At 40.6% G+C, this 19,392-nt stretch overlaps 1 protein-coding gene across 4 annotated transcripts in view; it reads left to right on the forward strand.

Annotated features, from left to right (window-relative positions):
• Positions 1-16,549, forward strand: part of arhgap36 (Rho GTPase activating protein 36) — a 104,692-nt gene extending 88,143 nt beyond the window's left edge. For all 4 annotated transcript variants that reach the window (XM_074623211.1, XM_074623213.1, XM_074623214.1 and 1 more), the window contains exons 4-12: positions 1,315-1,628; positions 8,321-8,546; positions 8,737-8,792; positions 9,239-9,389; positions 9,500-9,648; positions 11,132-11,302; positions 12,695-12,783; positions 12,876-13,102; positions 15,344-16,549. In XM_074623211.1, the coding sequence (XP_074479312.1) occupies positions 1,315-1,628; positions 8,321-8,546; positions 8,737-8,792; positions 9,239-9,389; positions 9,500-9,648; positions 11,132-11,302; positions 12,695-12,783; positions 12,876-13,102; positions 15,344-15,681 (1,721 nt within the window). In that variant the 3' untranslated portion in view covers positions 15,682-16,549. The remainder of the gene's footprint in view (positions 1-1,314; positions 1,629-8,320; positions 8,547-8,736; positions 8,793-9,238; positions 9,390-9,499; positions 9,649-11,131; positions 11,303-12,694; positions 12,784-12,875; positions 13,103-15,343) is intronic.
• Positions 16,550-19,392: the final 2,843 nt, after the last annotated feature.

Here is a 19,392-nt window from a genome sequence, read left to right on the forward strand (position 1 = left end):
CTGGAGTTTGATTCCAGGATAAGAGCTTCTTTCTAGACTTCCTTTTATTGGTTTTTCATTATACGTGAAATAGATATATATAGATAATGTAGATATATAAAATCTGTCTCACCCTCACCTCACCTCACCTCACCCTCCCACTCCCACATCCTGTCGTCCAGGGTCACACAAATCACAAAAAGATATCAAATGTACACATACAGAAAAAGTTTTTATACAAATAATAATAATGATAATAATAGTAATAGTAGATCAGGGAAAAAAAAAATATAAAAATAATAATATATATATTGAAATAATAAAGTAAAAAAAATAATAATGATAATAATAATCACAATCATAATACTAACTAAAAATTTAAAATAAATAAAAAGAAAATTATGTTATTATTATTATTATTATTATTATTATTATTATTATTATTATTATTAATAATAGCCAAAGCCACCATATTTTGTTTAAGGGGAGCACCGCTCCGCCAGCATCGCCCTGTCGGGGATTCTTTCACAACAATGACCGGCTCGCTGTACATTGTTCCTTACTTAAAGCTGCGTAAATTGAAATAGTTTTGACCACTTAGTAACATATTGAAAACAAAGTTGGTAAAGTGAACGCGTTATTATTTATACACTCATTTAGACACAAAGCAACACCAGGATTAAATTGCAGTCATGTTTCTATCCACCTGACGAGTCCAAGTCCAATATTCACTCTCCATTTAGCTCTGTTTTGGTCTCCACCAACTTCTGAGGGAAATATCTGGCTCTTTAGCTGTTAAATGCTGCACTGTGTTCTGCAAAAACAAATGACTAAAAGAGGCTTAAAGTCTCTATAAAGCTGGGGGGAACTACAGATTTGGGTTATAATTCTCTGTGGGTTCGTCACTACAAGCTACCACTTTCACATTACACTGTTGTTAATATAAAAATATTGATTGGTGCAACTCTGGATTGCTAGATCATGAGATCAAGTATCGTATCTCGCTCTTTCACGCTCCATCAAAATACTTTTTGCAGGAAACACAAAGTCAGCTTGGACCTCATCTGTTAACGATGTGTGTAGCTAAAATGACAGGATTTTTTGAAATTGTTAAAAATATTGGAAGATACAATTCAGCAGCCCCTTGACTACTGGAGTTCTTGTTTCTTTGTCTCGAAATGAAACATTAATATCATTCAGTAAAACCAAGCTAATTATTCCGTCCTCTCTCTTACTTTATCACCTCAGAGTTGTTCCTCCAGTTTACATAGTCGCTAACAAGAAAACATGAAATAACTTGTCTTTTCTTTCTTTTTCCATCCTCTCCTCCCTCAGAATCGGACCCCAAGGCATTCGGCATCCCGCTCTCCCAGGTCATCGGCAACGACCGGGCCTACAAGCTGCGGCAGGACGCCCTGAAGGAGAGCAGGCGAGACTGTCTGGACCTGGAGGCCAGCATCCTGCGCTTCAGGGCCGAGAAGAGGCAGTTCTTCAACGGGAACAAGCCGCTGGTCAGCTCCTCCTCGATCACAGGAGGAGGTCCCGGATCGCCGTCCGCTAACTCGGTGGCGCCAGCGCCCATTTGTGAGACCCAGAACAAACCGCTGTCGCCCACGTTTCTGGATAACACCGGCCGAGGACAGAGGAGGGTGAGTGTATATACACAAATACGTATACAAAGCATGTTGTAGGGTAAAAAAAACAGTATGTGTCAACATGTCAGAAACTAAAAGCCTTCTTTTTATTTATACAAAGAGTTTGATAAACTCCAGAGGTCATTTAACTTTAATAACCCTTAAATAAGTGTGGAAATATGTTCAAAGACAACAAAAGTCACTGAATCTGGGAAGTCAATGAGTAAAAAAAATGCCATTGTGCAATATATTTTTTTTATAATTTTACATTTTAACATTTTAAAAAGTATTTATATTTTGACATAATAATCCCTCCATAAACTGTATAATTCCACTTCAAATCAAGGTAAAATGGGAAAATTATCAAGTATTTTCATGTCAAAAGGCTCAAGTCCAAGTGAAGTCACGGGTCATTGGTGTTAAAGTCCAAGTAGAGTTGCAAGTCTTTTTGGATTTTGTCAAGTCTAAAGTCATTGAATTTGTGACTGGAGTCCACATCATTAAAGCACCATATGAATGAGCCTATCAAGTGTTTTAGTACTAGTAGTTTCTAGTTGTCAGATAAAGTGGAGTAAAAAGTAATATATGTTTTTTCTCTGTAATGGACAATATAAAGTCTTGTGTATTTAAGTATTTAAAAAGTACAAAATTTACTTATTCTATGAGGATTCAAGAATAATATATATGTTCATATAAACACACAGACAGAAATAACAGATGTCCGTGTCTTCACCACCATTTAACAGTAAATGTTGACACTGTGACCGATGGACCTTTGACATTTAGTTTCACGTCTCTTCTTGCTCCAAGAACAACAACAACAGTCCTGAATCTCTTCTTGGCTTTTGCCAAATTCCACATTTAATCAAGCCGTTGTTTTTTGTTTTTCTGTGCCTCCTAGTGTGTGTTTTTAAGAGATCTCAATCAGTAACTCGAGGAAAGAAAATTCTGATAATGGGTGGAGTGATAAACTGCCAGTGCAGGTGTTTCTCTTTGTGTCGTCTGGGGTGAGAATAGTGTGTTCTGTTCTCCACAGTCGTGTGTTAAAAAAAGTGCTGTGTTGTTGCTACGTGTGTGTGAACCCTCTCTGCTTGAGGCCATCACACCCTGTAATCCTCCCCACGCTGATCTGGAAACAGTCGTTATGTTAAGCCCGTAATGAGTATCATTACAGTAATCGAACCTGAACCAGCTATCAAGTGCAGCTCATAAGAATCAGTCACTGAGGTAAACACTGAATACGCAGGGCTGCCTGAAGGGGTACGGGAATATTTAGTAGAAAACAGACAGACAGAAATAATCATGTGGTTCTGCATTAAAGAGCTGCAACCGGCGATCATCATTATTGATTAGTGATCGTTTTAACACTCCAAAACCCAAATATATTAAACTTGCAACAGTGTTGGAAGAAGTACTCAGATCTTTTACTTAAGTTAAAGTATAAATACTGCAGTGTTGAAATACTTTGTCACAAGTAAAACCCTGCATTCAAAATGTAAGTAAAAGTGCAAAAGTATTAGCATCATACTCTACCTAAAGTCCCAGTGAAACGGAGGTTAGAAATGGAATAATTGAGCGGTGTACAGTTACAAGAGGGATTTAAATCAATTTGATTGGACCGCTAAAAAGTGAGCATCTTAGAGTTTAGCATGATACAGTGCTACAGAGGACTGTGGCTCCATCATATACCGCTGTATATAAGAAGTGGACGTAGTCGCCGTGACGTCACCCATTGGTTTGTTTACTGCCGTTTTGAAGCCTCAAGCTCCGTATTTTGGCCGTCGCCATCTTGTTTTTTTGCAACCAGAAGTGACACGAGAGGGTGGAGCTAAGTACAACCGAATGCTGAATAAGACATTTTAGACAAAAACACAGACAACTCCCACACCGGACAACGCCGTGGTAGTGCCCTGTCAATCACAAGGTAGCCCAGCCCTAAAGCATCCCCTGCTTTATGGTCTATCTGACTCTAAATGGGACCATAATTTACTAAATGAACATCATGCTGTATTGAAGAAGACTTAAAACTAGCGACATAGTCCATAAACTCATGTTTACAATGTTTACTGAGGGAATAAATCAAGAGAGAAGTAGACTCATTTTCTCATAGACTTCTACACAACCAGAGGAGTCGCCCCCTGCTGGCTGGTAGAGAGAATGCAGGTTGAAGGCACTTCAGCATCGGCTTCACGTCTCAGACCTGGAGGTCGCTGCCGGGGCTCCACACACACCTCCGTTGTCGCTAAAGGTTGCAGATTGAGTGTCATGATATTGTTGCTTGAAATTGGTTGGTACTTGCTCATATAAACACATGTTATATTTTGTTTTACAGGAAGAAAAAATTATCGGTTTTTGTTATAAAAATACAATTTCTTTGTCTTTTTTTTAAATATATTGTTAAATAGGTGCACAATATGACCGGGATGTGATCTAAAAGTGTTAAAAAGGCATTTTTCATTTCATCTGGATTTAAAGTACCAAAAGTAAAATGACTCATAATGCAGAGTGTCCCATTTCAGAATCATATATATTATGTTATTGGATTATAATTATTGATGCATTAATGTGTTCATCACTTAAATGTTGCAGCCGGTAAAGTTGAACTACTTTAGGTACTGCATAATTTATTTGTTTATATTTTGTATCAATAATCAGAATCTACAAAGTAACTAGTTATACATTATTAAAACAAAATAGAATCAACGAATAAATGCTGATGTATTATTGTTGGTTAAACTACCCAGTAGTATATAAAGTTATTCAATATAGCTCTACCTTTACCAGCTGCAACATTAAAATGATGAACACATTAATGCATCAATAATTATAATACAATGGATATAATATAGATTATTCTGCACAATGAGTACTTTTAGTTTTTGTTGTGGAGTTATTGTTGATGCTTTTGTACTTTTACTTAAGTAAAGATTTGAATGCAGGACTTTTACTTGTAACAGAGTATTTTCTACACTGTGGTATTGCTACTTCTACTGAAGTAAAAGATCTGAGTACTTCTCTGCAGAACAGTTGTATTGAACTGCATTAGATTGTACAGGTGTACCTAATAAAGGGGCCGTTTAAACAATTTCCCACATATTTACAACAAAAATTCCCACTTTATAGCGTTACATGCGCAGCAGACTGTGAGTAAAGCTTTAAGTATAATTCTTTGTATCGATAGATATTCCCCTACAGTGATTATTAATAGAACAAATCTGGTTGTTTCGTAGAAAGATGGTGAGAAAAGAGTGGGAAAGACAAAGTTTTCTCATCCGTCTCAACCTAAATGGGACTCTGACTCACCCTCTTACAGCTGTCTGGACTGTAGCAGCTCACTGTTTACATATCTGCAACACACACACACACACACACACACACACACACACACACACACACACACACACACACACACACACACACGCACGCACTCGGCTGGAGATCCTCAGCCTGACAGATGAGGCAGCAGTAATGTGGTGGCGTTGTCACTGCGTCGTGTCCCGTGCAGTGACAGATAGCATACACACTGGGAGTAAAGGTTGAAATTAATGGCTGGAACAAGATGGATGGTAGAGGAGAAAAAACTCTTGGATGTAGACGTTAATGTGAGGACTTTTTAAATTATTATTATTATAGAATTGATATTTTTTCTTCAGTTGAGTCTATGTGGAGGTAGAAGGAAGTTAACGCTTTTATTGTTGTAGTCTGAGTAACGTGACGTCATATCCGTTCCAAAAGACGAAACGAGCTGAAACGATAATTGGAGGGTCAGCGTGGATACGACCTGCACCCTCCCATGTTAAATCCAGCATGGTAAACACTACACATCCAGTAAAGGATGGAAACACTTTGGGTTTCACACATTGCAGGAAAAGCAGAGCTAGACATCACGGCTAAAGCTACATGCTAAATCTGTAAAGAACAGGAAACGTTATCGTATCGCGGTAACGTGCGGTCGAGTCAGCCGTCGCTCTCATCTCCGTGATGAAATGGGTCGACACTACAACTGTAGAGCACCCATATACTGACATTTATGTTCTCTGCATTCAAACGGCCCCGATGGAGTTGACCATGGATGGATAAAGAGAACGGAGCTGACGGGAAAGCTAGAGACCACCTTGGAGAAGTTAGAGGAAGTAGACACGTGGGACGACGTCCGCTTTTCAAAATAAGGTGTTAACAAAGGGAACTGTATATACAAAATACATCTATGGAAATAAGATTGATGGATTATATTCACCAGAAGTATAAAACATTACATGTCCCTTATAAATTAAAAAGAAAATACCACTAATCTGTGAGGGAAACGTCTTTATTCTTCGATTTTTGGGTTGCTGGATAATAAATAATTCCTCACAATGACTGATATATTTGACTTCAGGACATCTCTGACTACATACATGCTGAAAAACAAACAGTTTTACTGGATTCATTTAGAGATTTTCCAAAGTAAAAGTCCCTAAAAGTGTATGATTCAACTTTTCCCATGGTCTAGTGTTAAAAAAGTTAACAAAATCACATCACAATAAATCGTAGTATAGAATCCCAATACTTAAAAATGGCAATACATATCGAAATGGCAGCCAAGTATTATGATCGTATCAAATCGGGAGATAGCTCGTATAGCGGTATCGTCCCAGCCTTAGTTAGAAGGTATAAAATGCAAGTACATTCTTGTGCTCTAACTAGGGCTGCAATTATATTCATTCTTAAAGGGACTGTGTGTAAGCTTTTACACATACAGTGTAAACATTTTTAAATCGTATTTTTTATTGCCAATGTGTGAACAGGTTGTAACCTAACCTAAAAAATGAGACCTTCCCCAACTTTCTGGTTTCCTCTATCAGCCTGTACACTGCTTTTAATGTGAAGAATGCGGGACGTTTTTTCCTGGAAAATCCAATGGATGTGCGTGCTCGCGGGGGTCTTTACTCTCTTCAGCTCCGGTAGGGGGCTAACAGTGTGCAACCATAATGTTGGGTTAGAAATGGAGTCCGCCAACGACCCTCCCCCCCACCACAACTCAGACACAAACTCCACAGAAGCACAAAAAAACTAAGTTATATCTAGTGAAGCCCGTTTGCGAAACAGGAATGTGACCGACGTAGGAGTATTTGAACTGTAGGTTAAGTAGGCTTCACTTACAAGCATGTAGGAGTGCAGAATGCTCTGGCAACTCCGTATCAGAACCTGATACTGATATTGGATCAGATCGGTCTCATCTCTAATGTTTTAGTATCACGAAGAAAAGCCGGGACATGGGAACGTTTAGTATTTTTGCTTGAAGAATAACTTAAAGGTACCCTGTGGAGTATCAACATACTGTATAGTATTTTTGTGTTGTACTGAATCGGGACACAGCAGCAACGCTGGAGGTTTTTGGTAAATGATGGGTGAGAGGAAGGTATTGTTAATCATATGTGAGCCATCTAAGAGTCTAAGTTAAAGTTAATTCAAGTTAAATTAAAACTACGTATCATGAATTCTGGTGCTGTTTGGCTGTCTGGACTGAACTGCTGTTGGAAATTCCTCCGACACTTGACGTTCCTCCAGAAATGATTCGCTGCACGTCGTAGACAAGTGATTTATATCTCTGCGGTATTCGTTTTCAGCCTCTCAGATATTTATTGGATGGCAACGTCGGGACGTTCTGCTGGCCTCTGCTTCTCCTGACATCCATCTTTAAAATGATCTTTCCATTTTCTCCTGTCACTGCTTCTCTCTGTTCCTCTCTTTTCTTTTTCCACTCATCAGGCATCATCAGAATATGTTGTTTATCTTAATTTAAAGCTGCACTAATCAATATTTTTATATTTATATAACAGTGGTTAAAATTATTTAACGTTATGCTGAGTAATCGCTCGTAGTGATGAACCCAGAACCAAACTCTGCAGCTCCCCTCAACTTTAGGGAGGTTAAAGTGTCTTTTTATTTTGTTCTTTTACGGGCTGCAGCTTTACTGGTTTGGTTCACTCTCACGGCTCTCATCTGCATCATTTCAAACAGCAGTAGGCAACTGTTTTTATAAACCCACTGTACTTACCCATAAACTGTATAGCAGAAGTGGACGTAGTCACCGTGATGTCACCCGTTGGTTTGTGGACCGCCGTTTTGAAGCCTCGAGTTCTGCATTTTGGCCGTCGCCATCTTGTTTTTTTGCAACCAGAAGTGACACGAGAGAGTGAAGCTAAGAACAACCGAAGACATTTTTAGGCCACAAAAATGTTTAATTAACTTTCATGAAGTGAAAACACACTGTGAAAGGGTTAAAGTTGTAAGACGAAGACACAAACAACTCCCGTACCGGACAAAGCCGTGGTAGCGACCTGTCAATCACAAGGTAGCCCCGCCCTAAAGCATCCCCTGCTTTATGGTCTATCTGACTCTAAATGGGACCATCATTTACTAAATGAACATCATGCTGTATTGAAGAAGACTTGAAACTAGAGATTGAGACCATAAACTCATGTTTACAATGTTTACTGAGGTAACTCTTCTACAGTGTGGAGTGTGCGCGCATGAATGTGAGAGGTGTAGCGAAAGAGTGAGAACGAGCGCGGTGTGTGAGTGAAGCGTAACCGCATGCGAGCGCGCATGGGACACCGACCCGGATTGATTTATACGTGTAAGAAGTTACAAACAGTCCCTTTAAGTACAGTACTTGAGTAAAAGTACTTAGTTACATCAGTCGTCTCTCTCCTCCCTTGCAGGGTGGTCTGTCAGTGGACTCCATCTCCGACCTTGTAGAGAGTCAGTCTCGCCTGCTGGAGGCGCTGCAGCTCTCCCATCCGGCCGAGCTGGAGCTGATGAAGTCGCCGGGCGGCAGCAGCAGCGGCTCGTCGGAGGGGAGGACCCAGACCAAGCTCAGCCTCAACCCCATCTACAGACAGGTGCCCCGGGTGCTGGAGAGGTGCTGCAGTCACATTGAGACCCACGGTTAGACACACTATTTCTCACTTGTGCTATTTGGAGTCCCCAAACTCTCTTTAACTTTTAACTTTTAACTGCGAATTTAGAGGTCTGGGTTGAAGTACATTCATTTAAATGTTCAGATTGTTTCCATGTAAATGTAGATGAATGAAACTACTTTATGGGACTAATTTGATGCTCCGTTTGGTGTCCCCAGGTCTTCAGACTGTGGGGATTTTCCGAGTTGGTAGCTCTAAGAAGAGAGTGAGACAGGTGAGGACATTTTCTGTTCATCCACGTCCATGATTTTTATTATTCTAACCTTTAAAAAAATTAGATAAAAATCTCCCTTTAAGGTACATTTTGAACAGATAAAAAATGTGCGATTCATCGTGATTAACTATGGTCTGGTTTTTATTTGAAGATTTATTTAACCCCCTAAAACTGCCCCGTAATGTGCAACTCATATTGGGACACCAGTTTTATTGTTATGCTACCAGTAATAAGATTATTGTGTGAATGTTGTCTTGATTCACCGCCCCGTGTCTCCTGTCAGACTGGAATATGGAAATAATCTTCAAGGGAAAAGCTGACGATGTGTGATATCCTGTTTTGGAGAGATCGTGTTCATCGGGGGGGAAAGTGACTCCTGTTTGACCTCCGTGTGTGTCTCTTTTTTTTATTTTCGGGTACATCTGTCCTCTCGGCGCACTCCTCAGCTGCTGGAGGAGTTTGACAGGGGGGTGGACGTCCAGCTGGACGAGGAGCACAGCGTCCATGACGTGGCGGCGCTGCTCAAAGAGTTCCTCAGAGACATCCCTGATCCTCTGCTGCCCAGAGAGCTCTACCCCGCCTTCCTGCACGCCAACCGTAAGCACACACACACACACACACACACACACACACACACACAGTGGCTAAACAGCAGTAACACCTATAAGAATCAAACTAAATGCTCCTACTCTCTGTTCCTCTTGTAGTGCTGAGGGGAGCAGACCAGCTCCAGTACCTGCAGCACCTCCTCAACCTGCTGCCTCCCTGTAACTGTGACACCCTGCTGCGTCTCCTCAGCCTGCTACACACCGTGCAGAGCTTCGCCCAGGACAGCATACGAACTAATGACGAGGAGGTAGGCTTCACTACTAGTAAAAGTCAGGATGACTTCCAAGTCCCCCAGCTTTATGGAAGTACAATATTAAATTGCTGGAGTACCTCTTTAACCCTTTAAGAACGGATCATTGTTTGCATGAACCTCTTTCAATCGATCTAAAATAAAAACCATAATATCTACAGCATTCCTTCTTTTTGCAGTGGAAAGTTGAGGCTTTTGTCTTTTGCGTCATCACATTGTATGCTGGTGATGACATCATTACGTTACATGTGGAACAAAACGCAGTGACAACACACAGTGGCGCCCTTGTTGGCCCACAGACGGCTGTTGGAGATCGTTGATTGCATGATCCTGTTTATATCGATGTATAATAAAAATACATGGTTGGTTTGTTGGTTGGTTTGTTGGTTGGTTGGTTTGTTGGTTGGTTTGTTTGTTGGTTGGTTGGTTTGTTGGTTGGTTTGTTGGTTTGTTTGTTTGTTGGTTGGTTTGTTGGTTGTTTGGTTTGTTGGTTGGTTTGTTGGTTTGTTTGTTGGTTGGTTTGTTGGTTTGTTTGTTGGTTGGTTTGTTGGTTGGTTGGTTTGTTGGTTGGTTTGTTTGTTTGTTTGTTTGTTGGTTGGTTGGTTTGTTGGTTGGTGTGTTTGTTGGTTGGTTTGTTGGTTTGTTTGTTGGTTGGTTTGTTGGTTGTTTGTTTGTTGGTTGGTTGGTTGGTTTGTTTGTTGGTTGGTTTGTTGGTTGTTTTGTTTGTTAGTTGGTTTGTTGGTTTGTTTGTTGGTTGGTTGGTTTGTTGGTTGGTTTGTTGGTTTGTTTGTTGGTTGGTTGGTTTGTTGGTTTGTTGGTTAGTTTGTTGGTTTGTTTGTTGGTTGGTTTGTTGGTTGGTTTGTTGGTTTGTTTGTTGGTTGGTTGGTTTGTTGGTTTGTTGGTTAGTTTGTTGGTTTGTTTGTTGGTTAGTTTGTTGGTTGGTTTGTTGGTTTGTTTGTTGGTTGGTTGGTTTGTTGGTTAGTTTGTTGGTTTGTTTGTTGGTTTGTTTGTTGGTTGGTTTGTTTGTTGTTTGATTTGTTTGTTGGTTTGTTTGTTTGTTTGTTTGTTTGTTGGTTGGTTTGTTGTTTTTTTTGTTGGTTTGTTTGTTGGTTGGGTTAGGGTTGGGGGGGGAGGGGGTCAACTGTAGATTCAGCGTTTTTTCAGATTAAACTCATACTCGGCACCTTGGCGGGGGTCTGCGCTCTCCGAATGCCGTAGTTATTTTTGCAGCGGAAAGTCGGAGATTCAACATGTTGAATCGGCGGCGGAGCCCGTCGGTGAGAGAAATCACTCTGATCGGCTGCTCTAGTATTACAACAGAAGTATATTTTCTTCTCGTCTGTCCTGGTAAACATCTGGAGGCCGCTGAGATTTACAAGCCAATGACTTAACAAATAAAGTGGATCAAGATTTGAACAACGAATTGAACTCAACATCATAAAAATGACCACCTTTCCTTCCTCTCCCTCTCTCCATCCAGATCCCCGGTAACAAGATGACGGCGGCGAACCTGGCAGTGATCTTTGGGCCCAACCTGCTGCAGAGGGAGCGAGGAGGAGACGCGTGTCCTCACGCGATGGGGATCGAGGACAGCACGGCGATCATCAACGTGACCCTGGTGCTCATACAGAACTACCGGAGGCTCTTCACTGTACGTCGATGATTATGTTCAGCCTTCAAATCACTGTCTGTACACAGAGCTAGTCCCAACGGTGTTACTTAATATTAAAGGGGTAGTTCACCCATTTACTGGTATCTAGTCATGCAGATAGTTTTGGTTTCATGTGTTGAGATATTTGCCTCTGAACCTCAGTACAATGGAGATGAATGACGTTTAGTTTGTGCTGCTCAAAGTATTAAAAACTCAACTTTTCATTGGGAGTTCTTTGAAGAAAAGTTATTCAAATAACTGCTTTTTGGGGCTGTGAATTTACCCGTTAAAGGGACTGTTTGTAAGAATCAGAAATGTCTTGTTAACAGCGACACTTGTGGCCGTTAAGTCAACGAAAGTCAGCATCGGGCTCGCGCTTGTGCTCGCTCTACATAGACATGAAGGAGCATCGCTCAAAACAGTGAGGCGACACACGTCAGCTAAAAGCACAATATCACTCTATATTTCAGCTGCTTGGCAGTAATGTTAGCTGACCAGACGAAGGTCTCTCCATGAATCAATGCTGATTCTAGTGTTGGCTTTTCCTGCTTCAGCCTCCCGACTGCGGCCGGAGGTAACAGGGGAGACAGCAGAGTTTTGGTCAGAGACGATAACGTTTCTCTCTGCGGAGCCCCGTCACTTCACAAGACACGGGAAACCTCTGTTGGTCTGGAGGAGCTGCAGCAGTTATTTCTGCACAAACGTCCACTGTTCATTCACCAGATATTCTCAGAGCTAAACTAACTCTTCTGCAGTGTGGAGTGTGCGCGCATGCACGTGAGGTGGAGCGAGCTGAGTGAAGGCAGGCAGCGGAGCAGAGGAGCAGAGGATAGCAGAGTATAGCAGAGACTCCGGTCCTGGAGACCAAAGCTACGGTCTCCCCCGCGTCCTCCGACCGCGGCCAACACTGTTTAACAGACGGGCTTCACTAGATACAACCAAGAGGTTTTGGTGCTTCAGTGTAGTTTGTGTTGGAGTCTGAGTCTGAACAGCGTAGCCACACGCCAGCGCGCATGGGACACCGACCCGGGTGATTTATATGTGTAAGAAGCTACAAACAGTCCCTTTAAGACTCTTATTTTTACAGTTTATATTTGTATGCAGAACGTACTTACAAATATTAAAAAAAATTTTATTATACATTCAATAAATGTTAATCAATCGTACAGGAAGAAAATGGACAAAAAATGAATGAAAAGTGGGATTTTCCTTTCAATTTGTCTTAAAATCTTAATTTTGAAGATGAAATTAAAGAGTCATTTTGAGTGCACCTTTTTAGATTTAGTGAAAGGTTTTGAACTTTTATTTAGCTTTTTATTTATAGCCTAATTTTATACATAAAAGGCTTTTTTATGCACCCAAACAAAAGCTTTGGTATGTGTGCCCCTCCAGGTGTCTGCAGAGCTGCAGCAGGAGGTCCTGATGAGTCTGATCCAGACGGACCCGGACATCATCGACTACCTGCTGCGTCGGAAACTCAGGTAACCATGACAACCAGTATGTCAATCAAGTCCCAAGAGTTTTAAATCTACTATCTACTGATGCTCCAGTATATTTTCATCCCTTCACACAGCGGCAGTCACCTCACGATGGAGAACAGCAGCGAGTCGGGGGGTCGTCGGGACACAGGGGCGTCTCTGGACTCCATCGGAGCCTCCAGCGGGAGTTTGTCCCCGCTGGAGCCGCCATCACCGCTTTTCCCGCCCGACGGCAATGGCGGCGAGGGCAGCCTGACCAGCGAGGTCTTCCTCAACGTTCTCAAGCTGAACCAGAACAGGAAGCGCCAGGAAACGAGATACGGTACGCATTTTGGTGGCGTTATGAAATTACGCATCATATGATTCTTTTAAAGGCTGATATCGATATTTATTTTAGACTTACTGCATTTAGATTAGAGCATTTTCAGCTGAAGAACAACTTTATTAAAGCGAAGACACCCCCGGCAAAAACATCTGTTTTTCATGCACTCGTCATTTTTCAAGATTTTAGGCTATTTTTCTTCCAAAGAAAACAGACCAAATATTTCGGTGTTTATTTTACTACTTTGTCTATTTGCGTTTTTAGATTTCTCCTGAATTCACCAAAAGTTTTAAACATAAAATTTTCAGAAACTTGTAATACAAAAAAGAATTGTCTTAATGTCAGTAATCACCTCAGGAAGTTTCATGGTGATGTCTGTTAGTTAGATTTTTTTACCCTATTCACCTGTAGTGTCTTCAAAATGTCTGAAATTTTACAATCCATATCTTTAAAGGACGTTTTCTCAAAATGAGTTTTTTTCTCAGACTTCAGCAGCACTTACATCCACCAAACTTCCCAGTTTCATTACTATCTATATTCTGAAGGTTTTTACTGAGGGGATTTTTCATACATCATTCATAGCCTGATTTATACAACATCGAAACAATGAAAATGTATTTCATTCATGGCTGTTGACAGTATTTTCTGATTTATGGAGTGATAAAAAGAGATATCCTAAATCTCCTCTGTAAAAATCCTTGACTTTAATATCTCAACAAAATGAAACAATAATTTTGAACCTGGCTTTATCCAATGTTCACATTTCTGTTCAGGAAAATTAGTGCATATTTAATCAAATAATGCCTCATTTACATATTTAAACATACGTTTTCAGAAAACTTGTAATACGAAAAATAATTGTCTTAATGTCAGTAATGAACTGGGGAAGTTTCATGGCGATGTCTGTTAGTTAACATTTTTACCCTATTCAGTCTCTTAAAAATGTAGGAAATTTGACTCTTTAAGGCCGTTTTGTCAACATGAGCTTTTTCTCACTCTGAGCCAGAAATCTCCACTTCAGCAGCACTTACATCCACCAGACTTACCAGTTGCATTCCTATGTATATTCTGAAGGTTTTTGGTGAGGGGTTTGTTCATATATCATTCATAGCCTGATTTATACCTCGCTTTAATAAGATACTGCCTCATTTGCATATTGAAACATATTTTTAGAAAACTTCTAATAGAAACAAATAATTGTCTTAATGTCAGTAATCAACTGGGGAAGTTTCATGGTGATATTTAATAGTTAGTCTCCCCTAAACCAAGAAAAGTTCTTAAATAATTAAGGGATAATCTACATAGGATAGTCTACTCTAATCAATTATTTAACACAAAAACTGTCCGCCAGAGTCCGACATCAGAACTGCGTCCATAGCAACGGTCTGTTACAAAGAAATAACAGTCCGTAGAACGCCGTGATTGACCAATCAGAATCGAGTATTCAACAAAGCCCTGTAATACATAAATATAAGTTCATGATAGTATTTTTTTCTCCAAAAATATAATTCTGGCAGCATGACTTTTATACCTTTATGGTGGGCAATAAAAGGATAATGCTTTTCTCTCACAGGTCCTAATATTTCCCAGGAAGTTTCCATGACGAACGATGTCATTTGGTACCAATTATACAGAAAATGGAGAAACACTTTATTAGTTGTCTTGATTTAATAAACAGTTGTTCATTTTAAGAGGAATTTCCTTGAAAGAACTGCTCAATTCAAATAAAATATAATTGAACAGCCATTAATTCTAATATCCTGAGACTCCAGATACAGTCATGTGTGCTTTCACTACATTAAGGTGTCTTTAAATTAAAATGACGTCATTGTGTTGAATAAAAACTGAGCATCTCTTGGCATTTATATGATAAATGTGGCCACAGCACCACCTAGTGACAAACAGTGGAGAGGCTGTAACAGTGAACATTAATGGGACTGTTAGTTAGTCCCAGTTTTTAACAGTTAAATAGTCCTCCTTTGTCAAAAGAGTTCTGGACAAAATGTCTGCACAGGAGGAAGAAAAGTAAATAAATGATAAATATCACATTTTTATCTCAGTTGTTCTTATTTTGGTTGTTTAATGGGTTTTTTTATAGGTTTTTCCAGTTTTTAGAAAAGTCTTAGTGTGAGAATCTGTTGAACATTTAACCTTGAAATCAAAGTTTAAAAAAGGAAAGATTATAGGAGGTTTGCTCGAGGCTCAAAACGGCGCTTTTCTTGTTTGTTTTCACTCCTTCAGGTGAGGCCCCTTCAGGTAAATCCATCCGCCACATGCGTCAGTTCCACTCCCACCACAACCTGCTCAGCCTGGCCCAGCCCTCCTCGTCCTCCACCTCCAGACACCACAGTCAGGACCACGACACCCAGGACCGCCGGGGCCCGCTGGGCTCCGCGCTGAGCTTCACCCTGGGGGTCGGCGGCGGCGTCGGCAGCGGCAGCTGCTCCAGTCTGAGCGGGTCGACGGAGAGCAGCATCTGGGTGAGACAGACGCCGCAGGAGGAGAGCAAACCGTCACCGGCCTCCAACTTCTGGGACTTCTTCACCGGGAAAGGGTCCAGCTCGGAGACAATGGTATGATGAAGAAGAGGAGGAATGTGAAGGAAAAGAGTGTTTTTGCTGTCAGAGGTCAGAATCTCCTGTCACATTTACAACAGACAACTGTTGAGTTAAAAAATCCTGAATGCTAAATTTGACTTTGAAGGAGCATGCTGATGCAGATTTTCCTCACAGGAAGATGGAATTTCCCACTTTTCTGTCATCTCTGAACGCAGCATGTGTAGTTGGGATACAGAAGAAGAAGGAGAAGGAAATACACACAAAATATCTTTTTAAAGACATTTTGGATTTGTGTCTCTGACCGAGAAGAAACGAAGGAAAAGAGACTCTGTTCATGAGATTATATGAAAGTGGATGCAGTAATAATTGCGTACATAATGTGTACACGATGTATTCATAATTTTACACACACGACCCTCGTCTTTACTGCGTACAGTAGAACTGCGTGTAGCTGCATGGACTCTACTAACTCTTCTTTATCTGTACTGATACCAGACTCCCTTTGGTTTCTGTTGTTTTCCTGTAGCCTGCGATACGCTACGTTCACTGTAAATACAATCTACTATACAGCTATCTGCTAATATTCAGCTGGACCAGGGCTCAGCAACCTTTACTATCAAAAGAGACATTTTAGGCAAAAAAAAAAAAAAAATCTGTCTGGAGACCCAAAACATTTGATCATTGAGATGAAGGTAACACAGTTTATAGTCTAAGTATATAGTATATAAGTCTAATGCAGTGAGGGCCAAAGAGACAATGTACTACGGAGTATTAGGGCCACATTGAGGGAAAAAACATCTGAGATTTACAGAATAAAGTCATCACTTTACGAGAAAAAAGTCGTAATATTACGAGAATTAAGTCATAACTTTATGAGAAAAAAAGAAAATAACACGTAAAATTACTACTTTATAATATTATGACTTTATTCTAGAAACCTCAGATTTATTTTTTTTCCTCAATGTGTCCCTAACACTCCGTCGTACCATAGACCTACAACAATGATAAATAAAAATGAAAATGTAAACAAAAAACAGTTTTTCATTTCCATTTTTATCTCAACATGTAGTTGTGTACTTCACATTGAAATCTAGTCATTGAAATGCAGTTGAAACAACAGTCACATATTTATACTAGATGTCTAAAAATCATTCACTTTTAGTACGTCTGTTTACACCTGGCATTAGAGCGACCACTTGTGATCCGATCTCACTCTATATTTAAATGAACACGCAGTAAACACGCGGCTGATACAGCAGCCGTGTGTAATATCCTACATATTCGGGACCTCCGAACCAGCGCCACTGCCGCCTTTGCCAGACAACAGCTGGGTACAGAGCTTCAGAGAGCCGGGGAGGAGAGCGAGCGGGCGGACGGACGGGTGTCAGCTATGTGCAAAGCAGCGGAACAAAACCACCGACACATATAGAGATAATAAGATAATCATGCACTTCCTGTTCCCAGTCTGATAGTCTGTAGACATGTAGCCTGTAGATAAGATATATTTTAATAAAATACAGATGTACCGACAGGATACAGTAGAGCACAGAGGTTGTTTCCGTGCTGCGAGGCAGACGAGCGCTGGCGTCTGCCTTTCTATTCACCAGAGGAGCGCAGAGGCCCCACAGAGACCCCGCGGAGACCCCGCGGACCCCAGCGGGACATCAGTAGAGTAGGCGGTCCTTAATGTGGCCCAGACCACCTCTGAATGTGGTCTGAAAGATCCGATCTCAATGCGTCTTGGGTGCGTTCACACCCGTACTTAGAGCGGTCCACTTGTGATTGGGTCACGGAGGACGCATGTTAATACCAGGTCTGAACAGGGCCAAAGTTCTGACCCACCTGATCAGACGTGATTAGACAAAAGTCGGTCATTATCTGCAGCAGAACTTGTTTATTCCTTAAAGAAAAAATTGAAAAATAGAATTTTGAACTGTGCAGCTACATGTGCTGAAGAAGATGATTTGATGGAAACGGCTCCTAAATTGGGCCGTATATCTCTGCCGTTACCAAGGTGAACAATGACCTTTCAACCTAACCGTTTTCCTTATTTCTTATCAAGTTGATCATGTTGGGAACTTCAGTTGTTTCAAAAGCTTTTCAGCATCTACGTTTCAATCAGTGTTTATTTTGTTAACTAAAACTATGACGAAATACATTCGTCAACGACTTTGTTTTCCACGACTAAGACGAGATGACGCCGACGTCACGAAACACTAACGCTGACGGGAGAAAACATGACGGGAAAAAGAAGACTAAAATGTTGTTTAAAAACATAAAAACTTTACCAGTTAACCATAAGCTGACAGAATTAAGAGAGAAAACATTTTGACTAAAATCAAATGACTAAAACTATGAAGGATAAAAAAGACTACAAGTTTTAAGACTAAGACTAAATATAAAACAGCTGCCAAAATTAACACTGATTTCACTGTGAAGTAGTTCTTAACACGCTGGTAAAATGATGCTATATGTCTGAAAAAAACTTCCACTTTTCAAGTTTCATCCCTGACGTCTTCTGGACTAGACCCCAGAGATGTGGAGGCATTAAAGTCTGTCAGATATTACAGGATCATATACTTCCTTTAACCACAGGAGGGCGACATTCACCACATTTAACGCTCTGATTGCTTCTCCTACCATATACAGACCGTATATATATATATATATATAACGTTGGTCAAACATATTCATTCAATGTTTTAGGTTTGAGGGAATAGTGCCAAACAACTAGCTGTTTGTTTCTGGTCTCTTTGTAGTAGGAAACCATGTTTCTATTGTTTGTACACCTTCATCCTGACGTCTTCATCACAAACACAGAAGGCGTACAGAGTCCGTCCTTCACCTCAGCGGGTGAATGTCTCGTCTCCTCTTCTGGATTCCTTTAGGAGAAACATCATTTGATCTTTTTTGTCAGTTTTTTTCTATATTGTTGTCAAGACCTAAAGCAGATAATGTACCGGCTACCTGCAGAGAATTAAATGTCAAACTGCCTCTGTGTGACGCTGCTTATTGTTCCGAGTTAGTGCCCTGAACAGATTAATCACTTTTAAAGGGTTCTTTGGTCATACTCTTGGCAGCACAACAAGCATCTGAAAAGCAATAAAGTGATTCAGACGATGAAGAAACCTCCAGGCGAAGATGATCTCACACCGAACACACAGGAAGAAGCTTCGTCATCCTGCTAAAAAACGTCTTCCCTGTTTGATTCAGAAAGACCTGCTAAAGACCAGAAGCATCTTCATGTTCGACATAAAGTAAAAATACAAACCCTCCTTTAATTTGAGTCTCTTTAAATGTATTCATCATCACTCGAGAGTTTCAGGATCAGTTCAGAGTTCTTCATCGGTAAGTTCATACTGCGTCTCTGTCAACTCAAAGCAACATTATTTTGCTCGTGACCCCTTAAAATGAAGCAAAGTTCTTGCATTGTTTCATTTAAAGGTGGAGTACGCAGTTTATAAAAAGGACCATAATGACCTTTCAGCCTGTTGATATTCAGGTGGAGCCTCAGAGGAGGCAGTTTTCTGGAAAAGGTAAAAAAAAAAAAACATGCCAGATTTTGAAAATACAGCTGTCATCCTGCAGCTGTCCTAAGCCCCTCCCACCAGACGAGCATGGGCACGTGCACACACTTAATACCGCACTGGTCATCAGCGTCGCCAGATGTACGATAGTTCTCATATTTGTACGATCATTTTGCCCTCTGTACAATGTACGATCAATAATGAC

This window comes from Sebastes fasciatus, chromosome 22, assembly GCF_043250625.1.
Source record: "Sebastes fasciatus isolate fSebFas1 chromosome 22, fSebFas1.pri, whole genome shotgun sequence".
In the NCBI taxonomy this organism is placed as follows: domain Eukaryota; kingdom Metazoa; phylum Chordata; class Actinopteri; order Perciformes; family Sebastidae; genus Sebastes; species Sebastes fasciatus.